The sequence below is a fragment of the Calonectris borealis genome, chromosome 1, assembly GCF_964195595.1.
Source record: "Calonectris borealis chromosome 1, bCalBor7.hap1.2, whole genome shotgun sequence".
Taxonomy (NCBI): Eukaryota; Metazoa; Chordata; class Aves; order Procellariiformes; family Procellariidae; genus Calonectris; species Calonectris borealis.
Genome location: NC_134312.1, coordinates 97,440,963 through 97,465,415, shown reverse-complemented (window position 1 = coordinate 97,465,415; position 24,453 = coordinate 97,440,963). Strand labels below are relative to the sequence as shown.

At 42.6% G+C, this 24,453-nt stretch overlaps 1 protein-coding gene across 22 annotated transcripts in view; it reads right to left on the bottom strand.

Moving 5' to 3' along the window:
* The window catches only part of BBX (BBX high mobility group box domain containing), a 148,914-nt gene that overhangs the window by 60,197 nt on the left and 64,264 nt on the right, over positions 1-24,453 (bottom strand). For all 22 annotated transcript variants that reach the window (XM_075168706.1, XM_075168699.1, XM_075168682.1 and 19 more), the window contains 2 exons: positions 2,933-3,103; positions 1,106-1,348 (listed from right to left, as the gene is read on the bottom strand). In XM_075168706.1, coding sequence (XP_075024807.1) covers positions 1,106-1,348; positions 2,933-3,094 — 405 coding nt within the window. In that variant the 5' untranslated portion in view covers positions 3,095-3,103. The remainder of the gene's footprint in view (positions 1-1,105; positions 1,349-2,932; positions 3,104-24,453) is intronic.

Below are 24,453 nucleotides of genomic sequence, written 5' to 3'. Positions count from 1 at the left end.
CCTGCCATGCAGAACACTTCATTTTTCCTGTGGACCTTTCCACGTTCACACAAACTATTGAACAGCCAGACCTTATATACATGCGTTAACAGTAGCAGACAACTTCGCGTGACAAGGCAGGTACGGTTAATAGCTTCCCCCATCATTTCACAGCTATCTGTACTTCTTGTGCGCTAGCATTACTCCACAAATGAGAGAGATGTTCTTCCTTCTCACTGGCCCTCCATTATTTTTTCTAAGATTGAATTCAATGGTTACCCGCAATCTACATCACACAGGTAATTACAGGGATCTGTTTTGGGGTGATGTTATCACTGGCTGTTAATGGCTGTGTCTCTCTCATTCTACTATCGATATCCACAGCCTTCTTGGGGCCAACTTACCAAGCAAGCTATTTCTTAAAAAGCCTCATTTAAATTTTAAGTTGACGTAAAGATACTTAGTGAAATATGGGGATAGATCTCTTTTCCTTGCTCCCAGTTAAAGGGCTCTGACTATGTATTGCTGTCTGATTCGGGTATTGAACTCTGCCTCACCAAAGGTTGCTTCTATCAGAAACTGATTAACAATACATAGGGAGAGTACTTCATGGAACACTAACAATTTTTAAATTCTTTAGCATCAAAAGTAAAAAGGGACTAGATTTTTTGACTATGCTTTTGGTTTCATCCACCTGTATTATAATAGCAACCTGTATTATCGACAGCAAATGCACAGCTTGAGCTAAGTATCACAAGTCAGCTGACACTGAACTGTTAGGTTATTGTTTTCAATTGGCCACTATCCACACACTATCCACATGTTAATGCTGGTACCGCAGGAATTATCAGGTGATATCTATCACAAAGTGCATGTATTTGTACCAATCACTACCAGAGCCAGGTTAGTTTGTGTACATGGACCAATTTCTTTTCATTCTGGTCCAAAGGACCAAGTGAATCAAAGCAAGAACAGCAGCTGCTCTGGGCACCATAATCCCACTGGGGAAGCTGAGGAATTCAGGGAAGAGAAAGACCCCACAGAAAACATTTAATACACAGAGAAACAGAAGATGGACAAATATGTAATGAGCTCCCTTTACTTCCACCGTTCAGACAGAACATACCTCCTTGGCCATGTCAGTGTATTTCTGCTTTTCTTTTGGATCTAGAACAGCCCACCAATCTGCCAAGATCTTGGTTGCGCCACGATTATCGAGGCGAGGGTGTTCTTTTCGCACGAGAGAGCGATGGCGTTTGCAGAACAAGAGAAACGCATTCATTGGTCGGCGAGCTCGTTGCTCTGAGGACTCGTCATCTTCGGTTTCATCAGCATCCTGCTCTAAACCGTCAACGCCAAGGAGCGGCACCTAGCAGAACCGAAAGGGAAGGAGTGTAAACTCAGTTAGCCACACTTCTCACGGAGACCGAGAGCCTGTGTATGCTGTGTGTGAACGAGGGAGACGCACACGGGTACACACAGCTGTCTCCAAAGGCCATCCGTTCCATCCAGAAGACCCGCAGTTCTACATCAAACCTCCTCACCTGATGGTCCAAGGTTCATTCATGCTCTCTTGCAAGACTTAAACTCTGACTTGCAAGTGGAGCAGATTTCTAAGCTGAGGAGCATTCTCTAGTAACAGTCCTAAAGAGGCTGGAAGGAGGAGATCCTTCCTACAACCTAGAAATCATCTCAGTGGGATGAGGTGAGCAGAGCTACCTTGGACCTCAATCACTTGTCTTTGCAACTACAAAGTGCACAGAAAGGAGGTGCACAGGTAACAGTTGTTCCCCCATCTCCTGCCGTTCATTACTCAGCCTGTGAGCTGTGCTGCAGTGCAGCCACTGCACAGCTGCTCAGTCGGAGCCAGAGGGCAAATCTCAACAGAATACACTGGCAAAATATGCTCTCTCCACTCACAGACCAGCCTATCACTCCTGCAAGGGATGCAGCACCACAGAAGACTAGTTCTGACTGAATGAAACTTATTACTGTACAAGACAGAAAACCATCTCCTACCTAACTGCAACAGGGCTGTTTTATGCCACATTGTGGCAAGTGACCTGTAAGGTCAATAGAAAGCACTCTCAGGGTATCAGGCTCCTCCTTGTTGCTCCTTATCCTTGTCAAGGTCACTCTTACCACTGTGTGGCTCAAGGCAGTCTCCTCAGCACTGACCTCTCCCTTCCTGCCCTAGCAAAGCATCAAGGAGATGCAGATATGAACGTTATCCACATGACGGAAACATCACGTCTCCAAAACCCATCACCTCCTATTCCCACTTCTTGTTACAGAGGATGAGTCTAACTGTACGTTTGTGAGGTGCCACATTGTGGGATCCTTACGAAAAAAGGGTAAGGCCAACATCATTGAACAATACCAAAATACAAAGCATCAAACGAAAGAGAGATTATTCCACCTGTGCTCTCAATATTCTGGAGGATAAATTGAGTTTCACATACAAAGATAGTAAAAATTTTTGACGGCTTTTTCTTCTTTTTTCTCTTTTAATCTTTGTTCTTTTTAATCTTTAAAAAAAGAAAGAAAAGCATTAGCTTGGTATGTCCTCAAAGCCCCTAGAAGCAGCTACTAAGCACAGGCTAACTTCATGTCTAACATGAACAATTAAAAAAAACCCATGTCAAAAACCCACCTTGAGCAATCAAGACCAAGATATGTAACATGTTATCAAAACAACCCTGTTAAAACTCTTACTGTCTAACTCTAAAAAAACACAGTTTTGTCCGAGATTTTAAAAGCGTGGTTGACAACTCACTTTTCTGTGTTATTTGCTATTTACCTTTACAGCCTTATGGCCACAGCATCACTTCTTTTCATTAGCTGTGTTTATTCACAAAAGAGAACAGAAAGAAGCAAATAAAACAAAAACACAGCTAGGGAGAATGTGACCCACCATTAACCTTCTACGGTCAAAGCATCCAATGAAGTCTACCTTATCAATATCTTCCTCTTCCTCTTCTTCCTCTTCCTCTTCAGAGAAGTCAAGAAGTTTCTTGGCAAGCAGGGGATGCCACTGAAGACACTTTCTTTTTGGTCGCTTCCCAGTTCCTTCTCCTTCTGTCGAATGATCCTTACTCCTACTACTGCCTTTCATTACTGTGACCTGTCATATAAAAATAGTTGTAAGTTCACAACAACCCCTCAAGCATAAGTGACCATAGATACTCAAACGAGTGACAAATATATGGAGCACTAATGAAAGACTCTCAGAAGTTTTTTGGCAAGGTAATAGGTAGAGGTTTATTCCAGTTATCAACAACAGCATGGAGTATCTTTTCCAATCTTAACATTCCCACCTAATGCCCAGATTAACTAGCAATATACAATTTAAGAGCACGAAGCAAGGACACTAGCCAGTCCTGAATGTGCTCCTGTCTGAGGGATAGCAGAAAAGCCCTCACATTTCACTGGTCAAGTAAGTGAGAGACTCCACAGCTCTTCCACACCTGTCCACTGTAGTTTTTCATATTTTGCCACTGAAAACGCCAGGATATCCCTCTTTTTAGCAGTGGAACACATCACCAGCCACTCATCTGTTAATCATGCACTTACATATAGCAATGTTGATGCAGAACTCCATGACACTACGAGCTAGGATTTCCCAAGTGCCATTAAAAGATGCAATAGGGAAATCTGTCTCCCTGCCTAAGAGAAGTGAATTTTAATACATGAATTTGAAGCAAACAACCAGAAGTAGTTACCCTGACACTTCCAAAGTACTCATCGACAAGAGCCCCTGCACAGCGAACAAAACAAACCATCCGCTGAACCAAGTGCATGCAGAAGCTAAGTAATACTTATACACCAATCTTATGTTGGTCCTCATCTAAAAAATACCTCAGAACTACCTCTCAGTGAAAATACATGCTTAACACACGCCAAATACCAATTTAAGGGATGGCTTGAAGATCTGCTACCGAAGTAAGGGGCGAATAAATACATAAATAAATAAAACCAGCACATCCCATGCAAGTACCGAAGCCCACAGGAAGCAAGCACTGCCGGCACATAGTCTGGTCCCTCGTAGCCTTCTGTTTACACTGTGTAATGTCAATGGATAATCCTGACAGGAGCATGGCTGGCTTTCCAAGAAAACAAAGCAAACATCAAAACAAACTGAAACTGGAGAGTGGTTAGCCAGCTAGATCTTTATAAAGCTGACAAAAATTGGTCCCGCAGGTGAAGCCAGCAGAAGCTCTGTTGTTGACTCTCAGGAGAAGTGCTTGAAAAGAGGTCGAGGCTTGTAACTACAAGGCCACATCGCCTTTTAGGATGCTGCCTTCTGGAAGATGCCTGCTAGAGCACTAATGTTTCAGCCTACAGCGGTGGAAGGGAAAGCTGTGACACCTGCACTTACACCAGTTGCGCAAGCCCTGGTGCCACTGTCAGGGTGAATGCCTCACCAGAATCATCTCACACAGCAGCACTCAGCAGCTACAGCCCGTACAGCTCCAACCACGCTCCTACATATCCCACCCATTTAGCAGTCACGAATTCTGCTTTTGGCTGATCTCTTCATGTCTTGTTGGTTAACTCACTGGCATTTTGGCAATATGCCCTTGTTTGCACCAGAAATGTGTGTAAGCAGCTGCTTCCCCCACAGACTCCAACAGCGCAGAAGGCTGAAGGACCTTCAGACACTGCTTGCTGGAGGAAACAACCGAACCCTGAAGGAAGCAGGTTCAGAAATTTTAACCTACATTTAAAAATGGCATTTTCCTGGATGCGTATTAGATTTTGTTAGTTCCTCCCCGCTCGTCAGCAGTACCTGGCCCCCACCATTTAAGGATGCCCTGTAACTTCGTAGCAGCTTGCCATTAAGCTCCACACTTTGCTGTCCCCATCACGCCACTTCCACCTGGAGCACATTTAAACTTTGATTTCACAGCACCTGCTCCTCTGTTCATTTTCTGTCGCCAACTCCTCTTTTCAGCAAGTATTAATGGCACATAATCACGCACCATTTCACCTAAATCTTCATCTGTGACTTGCAAAGCAGATCCAAATACACAGAAACAAACAACTTCCTCTTTAAAAGAACACTAAAGTGTGGAAAACCAAGCTGCAATCCAGTATCATGAAATGCAAGTTTGACATAGTTTCTGTCCCACCATGACCTCCGCTATGTACCACACTGCACTGTGCTCCCCATCTGTCTCTCTTCCTAAAGTGCTGAACCACCATTTGCCTTTGCCTGGTGTATTTTCGGACACAAATTGACAAAGTAGCTGAGTTACTGTTCGAGCAGGAACTTCAGCTCCTGTGGGCAGAAGAGATTCATTAAGTCTAAGAGTTTGTCAAATGACAGAGATCTGCCTATTACTGTAGTCAACAAAGTATGTGGCCTATTTCTGAGCAGGATAAATGCACTACAAGTACAACAGGGGATCAGCTACTCCAGCCCTTACCACTGACTTATCTAGGTGAGCTAATCGTATGGTTTCCGCCTACAGTCAGTCCTACGAAAGATGAGTATTACTGGTAGCCTTCTACCCTGTTAGTGTGAAACAAAATTAACGTTTGAAGAGTGCTCCATGAACCTCCTTTACAAAGCTCATCTCAAGTCTCAGTGCTATTTCAACAAAAGCATCGCCTTTAGCTGGCACCTCTCTGCCTGCTGCCCTTCGAAAGATGAGCAAGAGAAAACTTCACAGGACTTAAGTGATCCCTCGGTGTATTTTACACATGTTCTCCATCACCCCTGAGGCCCTGCCTATGCTCTACGCTGAGCTCAGCAAGGCAGCACAAACCCTAGGCACCGGTCACCTTGCAAATCCCAAAGGCTCTCAGTATGTTATGTCTCTTTACTACCGCCCAGCTCACAAATAATTTTTGTTTTCCATGCATGAAGGCTAGGTATTGAACACCCAGCTACCCCTAAAATAAATTAACCAAAGCTCACTGCGCATTAGTGCCAAAATAGAAACCTATGCTCAGCTCCAGGAATTCAAGTGATGTTCTTTAGGTTGTTTTCTTAAACTGCGAACCATTTTACCCTAGTCCTCACCCGGAAGCAGCAGTTCTACTATAAAGAGGCTTTTTAGCAAGATGGGTGGTTACCCTATCAGCTGAACAAGCATTTAGGAGATCCAAGACACTAAGTCAGATCCTGGCTGTTATACAGACACCATGTACTACAGAAAGACACACAGTCGCTCTTCGCTTCCACTTTGGAGTGAATCTCTGCAACGGTCAACAACAAAAATCCTCCTGATTTAACCCCACTGATGGAAGGACTGAGGCCAGAGACTGACTTCAAACTTTACTTTTACAGCATGGCCTGGAAGCCACCCACCCCTTAAGTATGTCAAGCTATATACTCGATCCTCTGTGCCCTCTCTTCTTTCCTATAAAATAGGGGGTCATTCATAACATGAACAGATAAATGATTTCAGCCCCTATTTTTTAATACTTCTGTGTTTCCAAATCCTTTTTCCCCATTTTTGCTTATTCAAGTTCTCGTAAGTTTTGACCTATATTTCAGAGGCTTTTTTGTTGTTCACTTTTTGCTGATGCCTTTCTCAGTCAAATATAGGATTGGCATCATGAAAAATGTTCTAATTCTCCATTACATCGCATGGGACTTTTCCTCTTAAAAAATGGATGCTGACATAGTGTGATGAACTTCTTTTCCTTTGGATTGCTCCATCTTCCATATTACTACTCCCACAGTTCATGGGCATTTCTGTCATAATTGTTGATATGTTCACATACAATTATATCATTATGAGAGAAGCTGTCCCATAAAAAAAAAATCCAGTCAAATGCAAAACACAGCTAACATGGACACCTTCGTTCATTTTTTTTTTGTATGGAAGATTTTGGCAAGACATAGCGTAACTACTTAGACAAGACACTCCACGGTCAAGTGAATGCACGTATGATTAAATGACAGCGCAAGTTTTATTGGCATTATTTACTTGTTGAATGGCAAAACATCAATGGAATCCATTTAGTGGACTCTTCAGATTCTACTTATTTATCTGATTTTTTTCCCCCTCGACACATCATCAATAGCATATTAGTTCCTTGTTTTGTATGGGAGATGGGAAGCTGGCAGACAGAAGCAAGGAAAAATACCAGCTCCTTCTCTCCCTCTCAGGAATCCCTGAGTGCTGGCAAGCATCCCTACCAGCAAGGTTTTGAAAAGAGAGCTGGACTTGGACCCTACAAGAACTGAAGCATGTGTTGAAGCTTGGCAATTAAATAGTTCCACAGAAAGTCACAGAACAAGTCATGGGCAGTCTTTGCAGGATTTGGGGCTTAAAAGTATAGAAGATACACAACACCCAAAGTGCAAAGTCTGCAGTAACTGGAATTTATGAACCATATCACAAAAAAATGTAATTTCTTCTACAGTATCAGTAAAAATATCCTTTCTCTTTTAAGGCAGATGTAATGGCTTTTAGAAGTTAGCAAGAGGAAAAACAATTAAAACCAGCTACCAAGATTTTACAAGATATTTCTCAGCTTAAGGGTGACAAAAAAAGTGACAGACACTAGAGAGAAAGTAGGAATATTCCAACAAGACAAGACAAAAGTATGGACAGCTTTGCTTAAAATAAGCCACATACGCTTATAACATCACCAGAGGATACCTGTCAAGGCTGGCATTCATGATCCACCGACAGCAAGCAACACCTTCAGGGTGATGTTCTACACCTACCTTCAGAGCAGATACAGATCAAACGTTACAGAGATATTACACCTGTAAAAAAATTTAATGTTTTTTTTTTCTTTTTCATATTTTTTGTGTGCTGGCTGTATTATTTCCTTTCTGATCCTGGAAACATTAATCAAAGAATCACAGTTTTCCTGGATGTCTTATTAATATGTATACCTAATAGGACTTCACAGAAAAAAATTAAGATCCCTTAAGAAAAGAGATGGATGGTGGCAGGGAGCGGAGGAGAATTATTATTGTTTAGCTTTTTATGGCATACATTTCTATTTCAATTACACAACTGTATGCAAGCCTTCATTTTTTAAGTGTTCATTAACAACAGGTGTTTGATTACCTTCATTAAGTTTTGTTTTCCTCCTACCTTCCTCTGTTATTTACAAAACCTGATACAGACAAGTGACCAACTATTGTGGTCCGAATTTTGGGGCTCTCTCACCCCACAGTTGATCTGTCACCGAGAATGCCGCTAGTGCTTGTGCTGAACAAGCTGCACTCACCAGGCATTCCCCAAACTACGTCCACAAAACCCAAAATCCTTATAAAGGTCTTTAAAAGTAACCAAGCGCTGCAAGGCACATGTTGTAACATAGGCTAGAAAGAAATCCAAGACCTGAAAAAGCAGAACCCCAGAGATGTGAATTGTGACTATGGTGCAAGTCCCTGTTGGAAGGTTCTCCGTGGAAGAATGTCTGAACTACAGCAACACTCATCTTATTTCCATGAGGACAGTGGAAATGAAGTTCTGTTTTCCTGTTACCCTAAAACCACATTTCCTGCAGTCCAGCCAGGCCCTCAGCTGACTCCATGCAGATTACTGGTACAAAGGAGCAAAGGGAGAATTTCAAGTGGGTTTTCCATACCTTCCGCTCTGTTTTACACTATCTAAATTCTCTACTACTTTATGAAAACAAATATCAAAGAGAGAAAAGAGGACCGAACTATGACACTAATAACTTGGTGTTTTGAGGGCCACCGAGTCAGTGAACTGAGCTGTTTCCACAAAGAAGCAGGAGACTGGGAAATGAGTTCATGTTCTGACAGGTCTAGTGGCTGAAGAGGTATTTGAATTTTCAAATAAAAGCAAAAGGAGATTGCTGGCAGTGAAATACACCTACACAAATACAAAAGGTTTTTTTTAAAAAAATAAATTTCTTTTAGCTCTGGAATAACTGAACCAGAATATTTCTGCAATGAAGGACAAAAACCAGTTGGCACTAATTACTGACCAGTCAGTGAATATATTCTTTATTGTTTCACAGCAGAAAGCCATTAATGAGCTTTCTAACTTTTGGAGATGTGATGGTTTAATGGGGGCCATGCTGAGACTCAATGGAGTCCTGTTTGCTAGCAGAGGTTTGGGATAGACTGTCACCACACGAAACGCTTAGCAACACAGCAACAAGTCTTACTTAATTTTTAATGACACGCTCTTCCATCTTCATAAATGATTTTAAACTATTCCTTATTCTTTTAAACTCAGATCTGAGTTGCTTGCTTTCTTTGTTCTCTAATACATTAAATTAAACCCCAAGATCATCAGAAGAATGTCAACAGCACTTTTTTGAATTTTTGGGGTTTTTTTAAGTGAATCTTTCATGCCTACCAAAGAGGAATAAAAGCAACATATAATAAAAGTCAACAGATTTTAAACTTCAGCTCTACTCTTTCTCTGCTCATTCACACAAAAAGTAAGATGTTATTTGGGGTTTTTTGATGCAAAAAAAATCAACCAGGTATTATCCAGTACGAAAAGCACTTTATGTTGAACAACTGTACTCATTGTTAGCATATCAGGATGCTTCAATTAAAAAAAAAAAAAAAAAAGGCAGGGGGGAGAATAAATTTGTTACTAATGTTTACTTGCCTTTTTTATGTGTATATGATTTAGTTTTGCTTTTGGTTAATACTGTCATAGTTAATTCTTCAGAGCTATGGGTCAGACTGGTTGTAAGGGCATTTCAAGTGCTAGCTCTCTCCAAATCTGCTTTTACACTGGAAACCACACAGACAGCAAGTGCACAGGATGGCACAAGAAAACCTCATGCATTCAATAAATAGAAAAAACTTGCCTATTCTGTGCAAGGAATACTCTGCCCAGATGTGCTTGTGTCACCATCCCAGGCAACTGTGTTTTAAAAGATACTAAATGAACATGAATCTTTCCATGAGACTTAAGCATAATATAATAAAGCAAGCTTGAAAAGTCATGAGGAGATACGTAATCTACTGCAAAGTCTTCTAATGATGGCTAATTTTAAATAACGATTTCTTGTTTGTTTTTCTTTCTAGTTCTCTTTCTTCCTCTTCATTTATAGAAGACAACATGAAGAAATATAATAAAATAGTATTTTACTTTGTAGGGAGTTCTTCAGCCTTTAGGAATGTCCTCATTAAAATAACTGAAAGTCAGACAAACCCTGCCTGCTACAAAATTGTCCTCAAAAGACACACTTAGGGACTGGATCCTATTGCTACAGCGCATGAGTAAACTGATCAGGAAATTAAAAAGACAAAACTTAGCATGGACCTTGACTATTGGGTTTTCCTTACGCCCCTGCCAGAGAACAAACACAACTGACTGGACCTTACTCGGCTAAGTGAGTATTTCAACCTATCCTCGGCCTGAAATTTAGTATGTAACCCAAACTTGGGAGTGCTACATTAACTATGGTAATGGAAAACCAAGTTAAGAGTGTGTCATGGTTAGGCTGCCAGCAAGTGCTTATTGTCAGTAGGGCAAACTACTTGTTAAACTACAACTTGATAGTTGTAGTCTAGAAAATACCCTAAAAAAAAAAAAAAAAGAAAAGAAAAGGAAAAGAGAGCAAACAGTAAAAAGACAGGGAAAGACAGGGGAAGGAAAAAGGGTGAAAAAAGGGCAAAGAAAAGAAAAAGAATGAGGGACAAGGGTAAAGAAAAATAAAGGAAAAGCTCTGTGGAAACTAGCACCATTTAGCTTGACAAAGACAAAATACAGGCTTTTAATACATAAAAGGCATCAGCAAATAATCTATTTTCCACATTCACAATGCAGAGCACAAGCGGGTGGCCTCTGCTGCCAGGAAGGAAAAGGGAGGCCGGGCCCCGGAGAGCGCTCCTCGCAGGCGGCGCTACGGGAGCAGCAGAAGGGAAGTGTCTGCCAGCGGCGGGGGGGGTCACCCCGCGCCCCACAACCCCCGGGGCTGTGGCATGCAGGGCAAGGGCACTGCTGAACAAACTGCCCAAGTTGTCGTGTCTCGTCCCCCTCGCCCCATACCCTAAACATCAAAAAATTTAACCTAATTATGAAAACTAAGTGGTGCGTGGTATTTCAAACATGTAACTAAAACACAAAGTATTTTAAAACGTACTCAAAATGCACAGAATGCAAGTAGGATGGTCGGATGGGAGTTTGGACAATCTTTATAAAAATGACAACCTCCCAGTTCTTTAAAGTCTTTCATTATTTTGGTTTTTTCCCCTCATTTGGATGTTTTTTCCCCAGTCTGAATGCCAGGTAACAGCCACTTATTAGGTAAAACCAAATCAGTACATTTATCTTAAAACTTTTCAGTGCTGGAAGATACCAACTACCAGGCTTGCAGGAATCGGCTCCTGGACCTACAAAAACAACCTTTATAAAGTGAGAAATGGTTTAGGAAATGGTCAAGCTTTTGTTTTCTACTATGCTTTATCCTAAATAAACTTAATCTCTGAGAAAAGTCAGGACTTCAAATACTAATTATCAGTTTTTAAAAAAATAACAAAGTGACAAACACTTTTCAAACTGACTTGCTGAGGCTGGGCACAAGAAGTTCGGCTGTATTTTGGACCAAGCTTTTAATGAAAATCTTGTGGACGAAATGGCAAGCCACCAATCCCACAGGAAACGTTTGCTCTGTTTGGGCCACACAGTTTGTTTGGCAGAAACATACCACTTCCACATCAAAACAAAACACCGACGCCACTCAAAACCAACGCACATCCACAAACCCGACACCTGTTCAGCAGGTGAGCATTAAATCCAGAAGAAGGAGGGGGTACGGAAAACACGCCTGCCCGAACAGCACAGCAATTCAGGAGCAGGAGGGATTGGCATGCCGTGGAGGACAGGTCAGGGAAAACGAGGAGGAGGCATCAGAAATGCTGCTACCACCCCGTGTCAATGGTGACCCACGCCGGGGCTGTGACAAAACGGCCGGTAACTGCATCACGGCACTGGTACCCGTGCAGAATAAAGCGGGATTGAAAAGGAGCGTCCGGGGTGCTGGACCCGGCGGTTGTGCCACGGGCAGGCAGCCAGGGAGGTGCGGGCAGGCAAGGGCTGCGGGGCAGGGCAACCTCCCAGCCGGCTGCCCCCTGGGTCGGCAGGGCTCCTGGGGCACAGCGAGGGGGTAAGGGTGTGCGCCCAGCGGCCGGTGCAGCTGCTGGGGCGCAGTGGGGGACAGGTCCCACCGGCCGGCCAGGCACCGCTGCCACCGCACCGAACCTGGAGGCGAGGGGCTGGGCATGTTGGCTGTTTTAGGGCTCCTGTATCCACGTGCCAACTCTCCAGTCATATCAAGCCACCACCCAGTGTTTTGGGAAGAGGGAAACGGTAGTAAATACCTGCTGTAAGGAAGAGGAGAAGCCACGCTGGCATTCAGCAGCTCTGCTGAGCAATGCCCTCGCAGGAGACCTTCGTGGACCCAGAGGAAAGCCAACGAGGTGCTTGAGGCTTTCTCGGAGCAGGCTCCCTGCGAGCTCGGTGCTGGAGGAGAGGGAGGACGCAGAGCGGAAGCCGAGCCTGGGCAGCAGGTGAAGGGGTTGGAGGTGTTTACTTCCAAACTGGCCCCAGCCCCGGGGGTTCCAAACTGGCAGCCTGGGGCGGGGCGTGGGGGGTCAGAGCGGGGAAGGGACGCTCGCACCTAAGGCTCACCCTTTTAAAAGTAAACTTAAAAAAAAAAACCAAAACACCCAACAACAAGCAGCTCACACCATGGAAATAAAACACCAGCCAACCCACCCAAACGATCTGCATGCAATTGTCTCTGCGGCTCGCTGGTCGAGGGGAAAGCTGCTCGTCTCCCCTGTACCGCAGAGCATGCGTCTTCGATGGAAGAGTTCGCCTTGCAGAAATAGGCTTGGGGGTGTAAATCACTAATATCTTTATTCAAACACATTAATGTCTCCAAACAGGAGCCTCCACAGAAGGATGCAATTTAAACAGTTTGAAGTAACGAGCCATAACCCTTTTGTATTAAGTTTTTTTTTTTTCAGATTGTGTGGCTTTCTTCCAGAGTCACTTGGGAAAAAGGCACTCTTCTGAAGACTCAGGTCTTAACCAAACAAGGCCTTTTTTTGCCTTGAATTTAAGTTACAGCAGGACATTTGCTACTGTAGGGTTCATTTCAGCCTTCAGCAGCTGCAGAGGCAGAAACAACAAAACAAGAAACCCGGCGAGTCACAGGCCACAGCTACACTTACTTCACCGAAATGTTCACAAGACCCCAGTGACACACTCCGCTAGACAAAATTTCTGGGTCATAAAGTGCAGAAGACAAGCATTTGTTAGGGTGAGTGCCGCTTTTCCGGACACCAGGGACTAACCACCCCACGTGCTAATTGACCGCCACAGCAGATCTGCCCACAGCCATGCGCATCCCCGGGGAAAATCCACCTGGATTAGCCTAGTGGCTTCCTTGTCTGGAGCTCCCGGAGACCAGGCAGGGGTTTCCCTTGCTGCATGCCCTGGGCAGGGCAAACGCAAAGGAGCCAGGCACTGGGGAGCAGCGCCAAGCCTCCCGCATATGTAGGTGAGGCCAGTCACCCAGGGATGGACACACTGGGACACCTCCGCTACTAAACCTGGCCCTGCTCCTAGGTGAAGGACATGTGAGCCACCCAGCCAGAACGCCCTGGCATCCTTTTGCTCCAAAGCAGCATTTCTTTTTGTTCCTACATCTGCTGCCACAACAGGAGAGAGCACCGACAAACCCGGGAAGGTGAGCGGAATGAATGCCTGAAATTCAAAACACACAGGAGGCAGAGCCCAACCTATTTTGCAATGCTTCCTCCCACGGAGAGGGGGATAATGACAACACGCGCTACAAAAGCCCTCTGCTGACGCCAGAGCAATTTATCAATAGCCCACTTTTCCTCCACGAACACAGAGTAGACTGTGAAATGCAACCACCTCTCAGACAGGAGACAAGTGCTTCTCTGCAGAGCATCATAGACCATAGCAACAGCATAATCCAAAAAAACCTGACTTTTAGCAAGTTAAAGCAGGGGAGAAATTTTGACAGAGAATAGTTGCCTGACAGGCATTCACATACACCCCGAAAAATTTGCTTTGTGTGACTGGGACTACCTGAGCCTGCATGAAGAACAGCTTTTCTAGAAAGACAGCTGTCATTCCTGTGTTTTGCCATTATTTTAATATCATTCTAAAATGAAAATATTTGTGATTTGTTAACTGGATCACCAGGGGTTCCCTCCAGCTTTTGCAAGTCATTAAACGGTTAATCTCAGCGTAAAGAGCTTTAGAGCCAGTGAGATCACAGGTAAGATGGCTACAGGAAATACTTAAAGCATTTCAATGCGTGGGTACTCCCATCAGCTCATTCCCATGAGGGCATCTGCAGTTCAGCAACAACTCCCTCACTGAAGGGCCTATCGGGCAGGAACAAAGTCAAACTGAAATTTTATGTGAACAAGAGGGATGACCTGGAGTTCTGCTCACAGCCTTCAAAGGATGAGACCCTCTGAATGGAGGAAGAGGGGGAAGAAGAAAAAATAAAAAATAAAAAAAAAAGGTCAATCTTTTTGGCTTGCCACTCCCAAAGCTTCATTTTTGTCTTTGATTAGTAGACATACAAATTGCTGTAGGGTCCAGTCATGGCAGAAACACAGGGAAGTGCTTTTGCGCAGCGTGGAGCAGCACAAAAGAGGAGACGTTCCTGCAGCAGACATCGCAGGGTGAGCGCGGCTGAATGGGAAAATTGTTCAACTCTCCTTTTCACCTCTTGTTGATTGTGTCCTAGTGTCTTCTGCAAAACCAGGACAATGCGGCTGTGTCCATCACTACTGTAATCCATTCTAAGGTTTACCATATGCGTAACGAAGCTTTCATAATAAAATTCAGTCATAATTACTACCAGTGCCAGGGGAACCATATACAGCTGTATAAGCAAATGAAAGAATTAGTCCCTTAATTCATATTTAATAGGCCATAAAATATCCTTGCACAACCCAGTATTATAGTTTGTCTACTTTAGCTCTCTTCAACTCAAGTAGAATAGGCTAAGACAGTTGTCCAAACAACCCCTTGAAACAGCTGCTACCCACTGCTCCTACGGAAGAAGAATCAAATTAATGGCTACCGACAGTATTTACTCAGCTTTGCTCATCTTCAATATTATTAGCTCATAAATCATGATAATGTAACTCTTATGCATCTCAAACAAAAATAAAGAGGCTACATGAAAATTTCAAATAAAACAGGCTTGTGCAATGATCACTGACAGAAATACCACAACACTGACTTGATAATAAATTCCTAGCTACTATCATATTTCCTGCAGAATCAAATGGTCACAATCTCTTTCCATCCTCTCCCCCTACCAAGAGATAAAGTGGATAAAGCAAAAAATTAGCGAAAAGTGAACCCTTGGAGCCTGTTCCCTGTCTGACCCCTCCCCTACCAGACTCTGGGTTAATTTCCAAGCTATTGACCTAAAATAATATTAAAAGAAATATTAAAGGAGCGCTTTGTCAAAATATACTGTATCTCAAATAAGGCATAACCCAAGAAGGTAAACAATGCCAGGGCAGAGTAGAATTTTGTTCAAAAGCTGGATTTAAATAAGTGGAAAACAAACAAATTTGCACACATTTATCAGTTATACATGTATTTCTCTTCTTCCTAAAGGCAGCATTTTAAGCATCAGGAAAGATCTTTTAATGCAGACTAGATTCCTTAGTGCAGTGGTTTAATTTGATCACAGAAAGAGGAGATACAGCTAAAGGAACTTTGACTCTGTTTTTGGAAACACCACCATCTCTCAGAATATGCAGATCCACATAAAATCCTTTTGGGTCTATCAAAATCTGTAATGATTTTGAAAGCAGATGTACTACCTCAATACACAATTTTCAAGTGCCATCTAGTGGTTATTTTAAGTTTTATTTCAATTTGGTATTCAGAACTAACTTTCCCCACTATTTAAGTTTTAAAAAAAGTTTGTTATTTCTATCACTTACTGTTATTTTATTATGTGACTCTTGGTCTTGCAATGGTAAGTAGATGCTTAAATTAAGCCTAAGATTAAGCATTCTGATGGACTGGATTTGGGCCAGAAGACCACTGATTTCAGGACTAAGGAATTTAAAGAAAAAAGGAGAAAAAAAATCTTATCCATCTTATCCACAGAAGCAAAAAAAGGCACAAATGTCAGTTCATTATTTAGAGCTTCTTCAGCACAACTTAATGACTTCTTATCACGAGAAAATTCTGACATGTTAAAGTCTGTAAGTAATTAGGGCCTCAACTGAACGTATGAGAAAATCCTGGAGAATAAAGCATGTTCTAAGCATTCCTCACACCAGATAAAGCCAAAAATCCACAGTGTCATGTCAAGAGGTTTCTGTTTCACATTCAACGCAACCTGTGATCTTACACAGGCCCAAAACTTTGATACCCAGCTAAGTTTGGTGACTTAACATTAGTCTCATAATGGGAACAATCACTTCAGGTCTTCTGTCTCGACCTCAAATATTCTCTTATTCTCCAAGTACAAGAAATTGGGCTGACTAGGTATCCCAAAAAATGGCTAAGCGTGCACATGCAATACAGCGTGCCCAAGAAGGCATCAAACCTGCGGTGCATGCCATGCAGACAACCTGTGCAAAACATGCAGAGCACATCAAATCCTGAACTCAATGTGTATGCAAAGACACGTATGTGCTTGTATCTCCATCTGGAAATCCCCAGCCACAAATATGGAAGTCAGTGTCAGATAGACAGCCAACTAATGAAAATTTGTGGGCTTCTTTACAATGGATCTCTGAGAGCCCAAAAGGAAGACGTTCTTCTACTTCTATAACATACTTTGATAGAGCTACAGTAATATACATATAATTTTGTGTCTGTCTATCTCTACAGAGAAAGTATTAGAGTTTGAGACAGAGCCAAAGTTAAAAACATACTGTTACCAAACATCATCTTCTATTATTTTTCTACTGAAAGACTTATTAGCTACCTTGCTGTGGCAGAATCAAATTTACCGGGGGGTGTGGGGGGGAAGCTTAGCTCTTATTCATTGTCTTGAATCCAGATTTGAAAGCATTTTAATAAAAGGTGGGAACATTGATATCTTCCTAATTTTTCCAGTTAGGAAGAAGTCAGAGAGATGAAATCTCTTGAAAAAAGATCAGAAACAAATTCATGGTCAAACTGGGAAGAGAGCTTGTAACTCTGATCCTAGGCCCTGCTCCCTTCTGCCATTTCTCCCTTCCAGAAGGCATACGATGAAGAAACTGAAAACTTTCACATTCAGCAATATTTTTGTGTGCTTGTTACACGGCTAATTACAGAGACATCAAACATCCCCAGGGAGGCACGCTTTAGATGCTCCTCCAGGCGGGCCTCCACGGAGCTGCAGAATGCAGAGGATGAAGCGCACACGCAGGTACCACTCCGCAGGCGCACACTGCTGCCCGTGCACTGAACGGCCCGTCCTAACCCACCCCCCGTGCAGGCGATGGCTACAGTTCATGCGCAGCGGAGCCTGAGCAAGCCAGGTGCATCACCCCAACACGACGCTGGCAGCAAGGAGTTCGCTGGGCAACCCAAATTGCTTGTGCCAACAAAACACTACGTGGACAAACCTGTAAGCATCTCACTTCAGACCTGAGCACTGTCTCCCGTTCGTAATGCCTACAAGCCCTTAAACACACCATGGAACGTGTCTATCTGATTTGCAGCTTATCCAACATCCTCAGTGTAATAATCCACGTACAGGTTCCTGGAAAATTTATAGGATAGTGCAGTTGCACCTCTGGGCGATCAGATAAAAAGCAATGCAAAGATTTGGAGATGCAGGAAACCACAAAGCTGCCCCTGAATACAAGAACAGGGCATACACAATGCCAGAAAGTAATAAAAATTTCATAATGGACAGATTAAAAAAAAAAAAGGAATAAACAATGTTACTTAAAAACCCTCAGAAGCAAGAGTATTATCTTATTGCATGTCTAGCCTCAAAAAGGTGACCTCAGCTACTCAGCACATTAAACTCCCCTTTTAACACCTATCAAAATAATTTTAAGTCCCGTAGTTCCATATCTTATTGCCTAAATTGTTGCACTTCACTATTCAATTAATCGGTTAAATAAAAATGTGCATTTAATTTGAAAGGCATGGAAGTTTTGGCCTACATGGCTGCTAGCCCTTTTTAGGATAAGAGTATTTTGTATATTCTCCCAGGTGTGTGCCTACTCAGAGCCCATGCATCAAAATTATCCAAGCTAAGTTAGCAAAGAACTTCCCCCAGGATGCCACACAACACCAAGCCTAAGTCCACTGCTTTTCTGCAGGTGAAACGTAAGCTAAAATTCTGCATGCAGTCTTAAGCTACTTCATTTGATGGAAAAAGTCTAAAGGTCAAACCCACACAGCTTAAGCAAATTAAGAAGAAAAAAAAGGAGTATTTTTACTTTCATACAATAATTTTAAGAATTGCTTTAATTAAAAGCTACATGAATACCAGTATGAGTTAGGAAATCCTGTATAATAGTAAACAATATTCACAAAGATCAGAAGTGTGTAACTGAATGCACCCATATTTAACGGTTGGCATTTCACTGTAGTGTTATAGACACATTCTCCTGAAGCTCAATGGATGTTGGGCATGAATTACTTCAAACTCCTGGAAGAAAGCAAACTACCAAGAAAATCTGTTCTTTGCCAGGGAAGTAGCTTCATGCCATAAGACATAGTTTTCAGAGTTTTTCCCTAAAAATCTCTCTCTCAAATAAGCTTCAAACTAAACCATCAGAAGTAAGCAGGGCTGTAGACAATGCTCCCATTCTTAACCCATACGCATGCTCGCTAATGTTGCAAAAATGCATCACCACCTCGAGTCCTACTGAACATAACAGTCTCTTTTAAGGAGAAAGAGACTTGGCTTATTTTTAATTCATGGAAAGACAATCACATGATTCAGCAATGTCCACTTCAAAAGATCTAAAGCTAGGAATTTGACACAAGCTGCATGTGAAGGACTTAAGGCAAATATTTTTGCATCGTTCCTCTTAAAACTAGACAATATAATTACTAATTTTCATGCACTAACAAACCATTATTTCGAGAAAAGAGAAATATTAAAGACTACATTCCTAGCACCTGGAGGTCTCTAGTCCTGCTCAAGGCAGCCTAGCTTCAAAGCTGGATCATACTGCTCAGGAGCCTGCCCAGGGATGGAGAATCCACCACCTCTTTTGGCACCTGCTCCACCACCCTCACAATGGAGGATATTTTAACTTATGCTCAACCAGAATTTCCCCTGCTGCAACTTGCGACTACTGCCTCTTGCCTGTCCTTTCACTGTGCACCTCTAAGAGGAGTCTAGCTCCAGCTTCTTCATCATTGTCCTACAGATAGTTGGAGTTGATTGGAGCCTCCCTCAGCCTTCTCTTCTCAGCCGAAACACAACCAGTTCTTGCAGCCCTTCCTAGTAAGTCATGTGCTCCAGACCCAACCAGCTCGGTGGTCCTCAACTGTGCTCCCTCCAGTTCTTTGGTCTCTCTTGTGTGGGGGTCCAGAGTCTCAGAAGCACACAGCAGAGCAGGAAAACCCCTTCTCTCAACCTGCTGGCTATGTTCTTGCTTGCACAGCCCAGCCTGCAGTTTGCTTTTGTGGCTACAAGGTCATGCTGCCGAGTCCTATTCAATTTACTGGCCATTAGGATCCCCAAGTCTTCTCTGCAAAGCTGTTTTCTACCTTTCTTTTTGTTGAACTTCACGGGGTTCCTGTTAGCCCACTCCAACTTTCTGAATTCCCTCTGAACGACAGCCCTGCCCTCCTGCGTATCCACTACTTCCACCAATCTGGTGCCACCTTTGACTTGCTGAGGGTACACTCCATCCCATCGTTTGTATGATGAAAACATTAAACAACACTGGCACCAGTATCAGCCCTCAAGGAATACAACCAGTAACTCTCTGCCAGTTCATTCCTGAACCAGTGGTTCAGCCAATTTTTCCACCCACTGTGTAATCCATCCAACAATCCATCCAGTCTTTATCCAGTTTGGCTCCAGGGATTGGCTAATGAAGTGTCAAAAATCTTGGTACCATCAAAGTAAGCAAGGCCCTCTGCTCTCCCCTTGCCCACAGCACCTTGTCTCCATCACTTCATCACACTGATCAGGCACAATTTGTCCATTTTAAATCCATGCTTGGCTGTTCCCAGTCACCTTCTTGTCCTTCATGTGCCTGGAAATGGCTTCCATGAGGACCAGTGCCACAATGCTCCCAGGGACTGGGCTGAGGTCAGCCAGCCTGCTATCTCCCAGATGTTTCTTTGTGCCTTAGAGCACAATTAAACATCTCAGGGTCTGATTTCTTCCTCTTGCATGATCCATGAGAATGATGACACTGTTTCATTTGACCTGTAGTAGCCTGAGATTGCAACCAGGTTACCATATTTGCCAGCAATTCTAAATGCAGAAGAGCTGGAAATACCAGTAGCTGGAGAACAGGTAGTGCAGCTTGTTTGGCTCAATCCTTCCTGTATTTTTTCAGAAATCCAAGTTTGCAAATACCTCTCTCCGACTCAAAAAAAAAAAATCCATGCGATTTAAACATAGCATGGTATTTTCACTGTGTTTGGAAACGTGAGTCCAATTTAGTCTAAGTTTTCCTTCATATTTTGACTTTTTTAAAAGTTTGTTTTTCAGTAAGGGGAAGAGCACAAAGTTACCGTGATTCTGAGGAAAGCCCTAAAAAAACCTCAAGAGAGCAAGCAAGAGAGCAAGAACAAGCAAGTGAGCTTCCTGGTCAAGTAATGTGTGTAATTTAAGAATAAGATAAAAGCGCCTGGCACCTAATGAAGAAATCCTTTCTAAAATCCAGATGTTTAACATCCCCAGAGATCTGCTGTGGACAGCCCAGTTTAGAAGTCTGTTGCTCTATGCTCAAGGGCCTAAACATGAACAAGTCTCCCCTGAAAGTCTAGGTCCCTGATGAGCTGGTAAGCAACTGGACAGACAACCCTGCATGATTTGCTGATCGAAAGCTTACCAGAAACAGCGAAGATGGCCAAGGATTTCAATAAGCTTGGACAGGACTTTCCAATTCAAGTTTCAAAAAATAAGTTAACTTGCTCTGTTTGCCACGGTTTGGAGTTTGGGAGAAAAGGTCTTTTCAATTGCTCTAGAATTGCTATGCGATGCATCAATTCGGTAGCAATCTCTGCGATACATGGGTCTTTCACAAGCCTTACGTGGTGACACAAAGGATCTCATTGCAAGAGACTGAAGTCAGCCCACCGAAGAATCAAACACTTAAAATAAACTAAGACAGTTCCCTCTACGAGTAGTCCAGGTTTGCGGTGAAACTTCCTCAGGAAGCAGGAAAGGGTTTTTCTTTTCTTTTTAAAAGATTTTAAGTGGAGGGCACTTTGGAACACAAAAAACCTCTCAAACCTGGCTGTGGATCCTTGCTTATTAAATGCTGGGCTGTTAACGAAGCCCTCTCAGAACGGGTGGATTTCATGCGTATGTGAACGCAAACACGTAACATTCATTAAGCAGTAACTCGGAAACCTCCGTCTTTGAAACAGTGAGTGGTCCTTTGTCTTTATCTTCTGATGCCCATTCACAATGCAATACAACTCACAAAGCTGGACACTTTTTGCCATTTAATAAACCAAGATCTTACAAAAATCTCAGTTAAAAAAGAGCTCTTACAAGCCACAAGCCACAACTCATTTAGGCTCTCATCACTCTCAAAAAATCATCCCCATGTGTACCCAATGTTTTGAAAAGTCTGGGAAATAGATGGGTTTCTCCCAAACGCTTTGGGTATCGATAATGGCAGGCTACTGTGGACAAGAAAATACACATTACGCAGCTTACTGTTCCTTGTACTCCTGTAGAGAGTACATCCTATCACCTATGCTACGTTCATTACCTATGACCTGAGTTCCTCTGCTGATTTAAACTGTGACATTATGGAAAGGGAAAGAAGCCAGGTTATTTGATCAATTCTACCTTCTTCATGCTACTACATGAACTCAGTAGGGGAACTCTTTTACTTCAGTGGACTCTAAGGACATTTTTTCCCTGTCAACAGTAACAGAGTCCTGAATTCCTGCTCTTTGGGCAACACCGCAGCATCTTCATGAAGTTACGCTGCAGACAGCTTAAAAATTTCCTCCTGATTGAGAAGATTTTCTCTGGAACGTGAAAAGTGGAAGATGAACTGACATTCTGTGCTTCAACATCTTTTCTGTTTTTCTGTTTTCATTGTGTCAGATTAAATGACTCATCCCAGTCTTAAAGACTAAAACCGGATTGTGAAAACTGGCTCTTGGTAACTTTTTCTAACATTGGCATTAAATACCTTAGTTTGCCTTATATCACAGTTAAATTATGACAAGTCAAACATTTTGCTAAAGCTTAGGAAGAGCAAATGAGTTCTCATCATTGTAAATATTCTCAGTACAAAAGCAAAGTCAGCTCCGCGGAAACAGTACACCACTTCCAAAGTCAATTATCTTTAATTCGCACTTTCACTGCGCAGGCCTACCACTGAAGGAAAAAACCCACAGAGATAGACAGCACAAAAGAATTCCCAAAATGTAAAGCCAAAGTACTCAGTAAAACATTTACACACTGAATATTTTCTCGAAAAGAAGGATGCCTCAAGACCACCCATGGTAGCAACAGCAACTTCCAGTAACAACGCCACCAGCCAGAAAGCTGATTTAAAGAAAAAAGTAAAGGAAAAAACCTGTAGGAAAACATTTGACGTAGGCACTCCTAACTACTGTAGTCTGGAAAGAGAGTGCTAACACATAAAACACAGGTTCCCTCTGCTGCCAAGTCCCATGGCCTGGGATTCAGCTCTTTGTGCTCACTGTGAATATAAAAGGTGTGGAAAACAGCTGCCTTTTCATTTGGGGTTTTGTTGTTTTCAACTATTCTTTTTTAGTAAAGCCTTGTACACCTCAAAAATATGGAGTAAAATTGTAAACTGGAAGAGCTGCAGTCAAAAAACGATATTGCCACAAGTAGAGGATCTCAGCTTGCACTGTTTCATTGTATCTCCTTTTGGCAAGGTTTTGGGAGAATCACCAAGAGAGCACCAGAGGCCCATAAAAACTGAAAGGAGAAGTCCTCTTAGCAAGACAGATTAAACTTTGGGTTCTCATTTTGTTTACATTATCACCTATTTAAAACTCACATTTCTTAACCGACAGTCAAAGAAGAAGTGGCTTCATGAAAAAAACTCCAACAGTCTGGCTCCAGCTGGGTGGTGAAAACTGCTTCTGTAGTTCTCCAGCGGAAAAAACAAAACAATAAACCTCCAGCCAACATAAAAAAGCCACTTCACAAGTAAGCCATACCTCAAACAAGATCGGATAGTTAAGATTACAAGTAGGCATTATGGTTTTTATCTTCATATCTTTATGACCACAGAGAAACAAAGATGGGAATATTGTTTTTCCCAGTTCTTTTGATCACTACTGGGGATCTTTGCTGATTGTTTCACACAGGTAAAATTGAGTTTTTGTGAATGCCTCTGAAGTCTTTATGAGCTTTATAAAATGTATTATTATGCCTATGCAGAGATTCCCAGATGGAAATACAGATATGTGTTTAGACAAGATATATCTACCTCTAACTACGTATACACGTTAGGTCATAAACTCAAGGTTTTACATCTAGCTACTCTGCCACCGGCCAAGTAGAAACTGCAGCTGTGCCCGCAGATAAGTCAAAATATAGTTTACTGAAATGAAACTATCAATACAAAACCATTCCTGTAAAGAGAACAACTGCTGATGGAAGCCCCTTCCTCTAGGCTTATGGACTGGATCTCTTTGAGTGGAGGAGAATTTCCTGTTTTCTCTGTTGAGTGGCACAGCAATGACATCAAGGTTTGCCCTTTTAATAACGATTTGCTGAACAGTTAATTATCAATTAAAGAATTGATCATGTCAAAGTAATTGTAAATGATACAATGAAGTCACAGATTGTGGAATATTGCCTATTTGCTGTAATTTTGGTTTACTCAAGTGTGGTAAATCCGCCTTTAGTTTTTCTCCAAAGCCAGTCAAACTCCCCTTTCCGTTTGCATCAGGAACCAAAGCAGGTTGTTTTGAACTACAGAGCAGAACAGTAACAGCCACCCTCCAGCTTTTCACCTTCCTGCACTGAACTCACTTGTTGCAGCAGGAAAACTATTTGCCCATCAACCCTCCCCAAAACTTTGCCTTGCCGAGAACATTCACCCATCCCCTGCAACAGAAAAGAGCACAAGCCGAGAGGACAGGACACCGGCCATCCAGTGCCGACGGGGAAAGAAATAATGAACACCCCACACTGCACCCAAACAATAACCGCCAAGACTTCCTTACTCCTGCTGTGCCCTTAAAACAGCTTTCTTTGAAAACACCAAGGTCAATGCAGTAGTCACCATCTCACAGCGTTCTTTCAATCACACTACCTCATGGCTAGCGAGTGGCTTTGGTCACCCACACCCCTGCCTTGCTACCGCAGGGCAACACGCTGTGTTAGAGC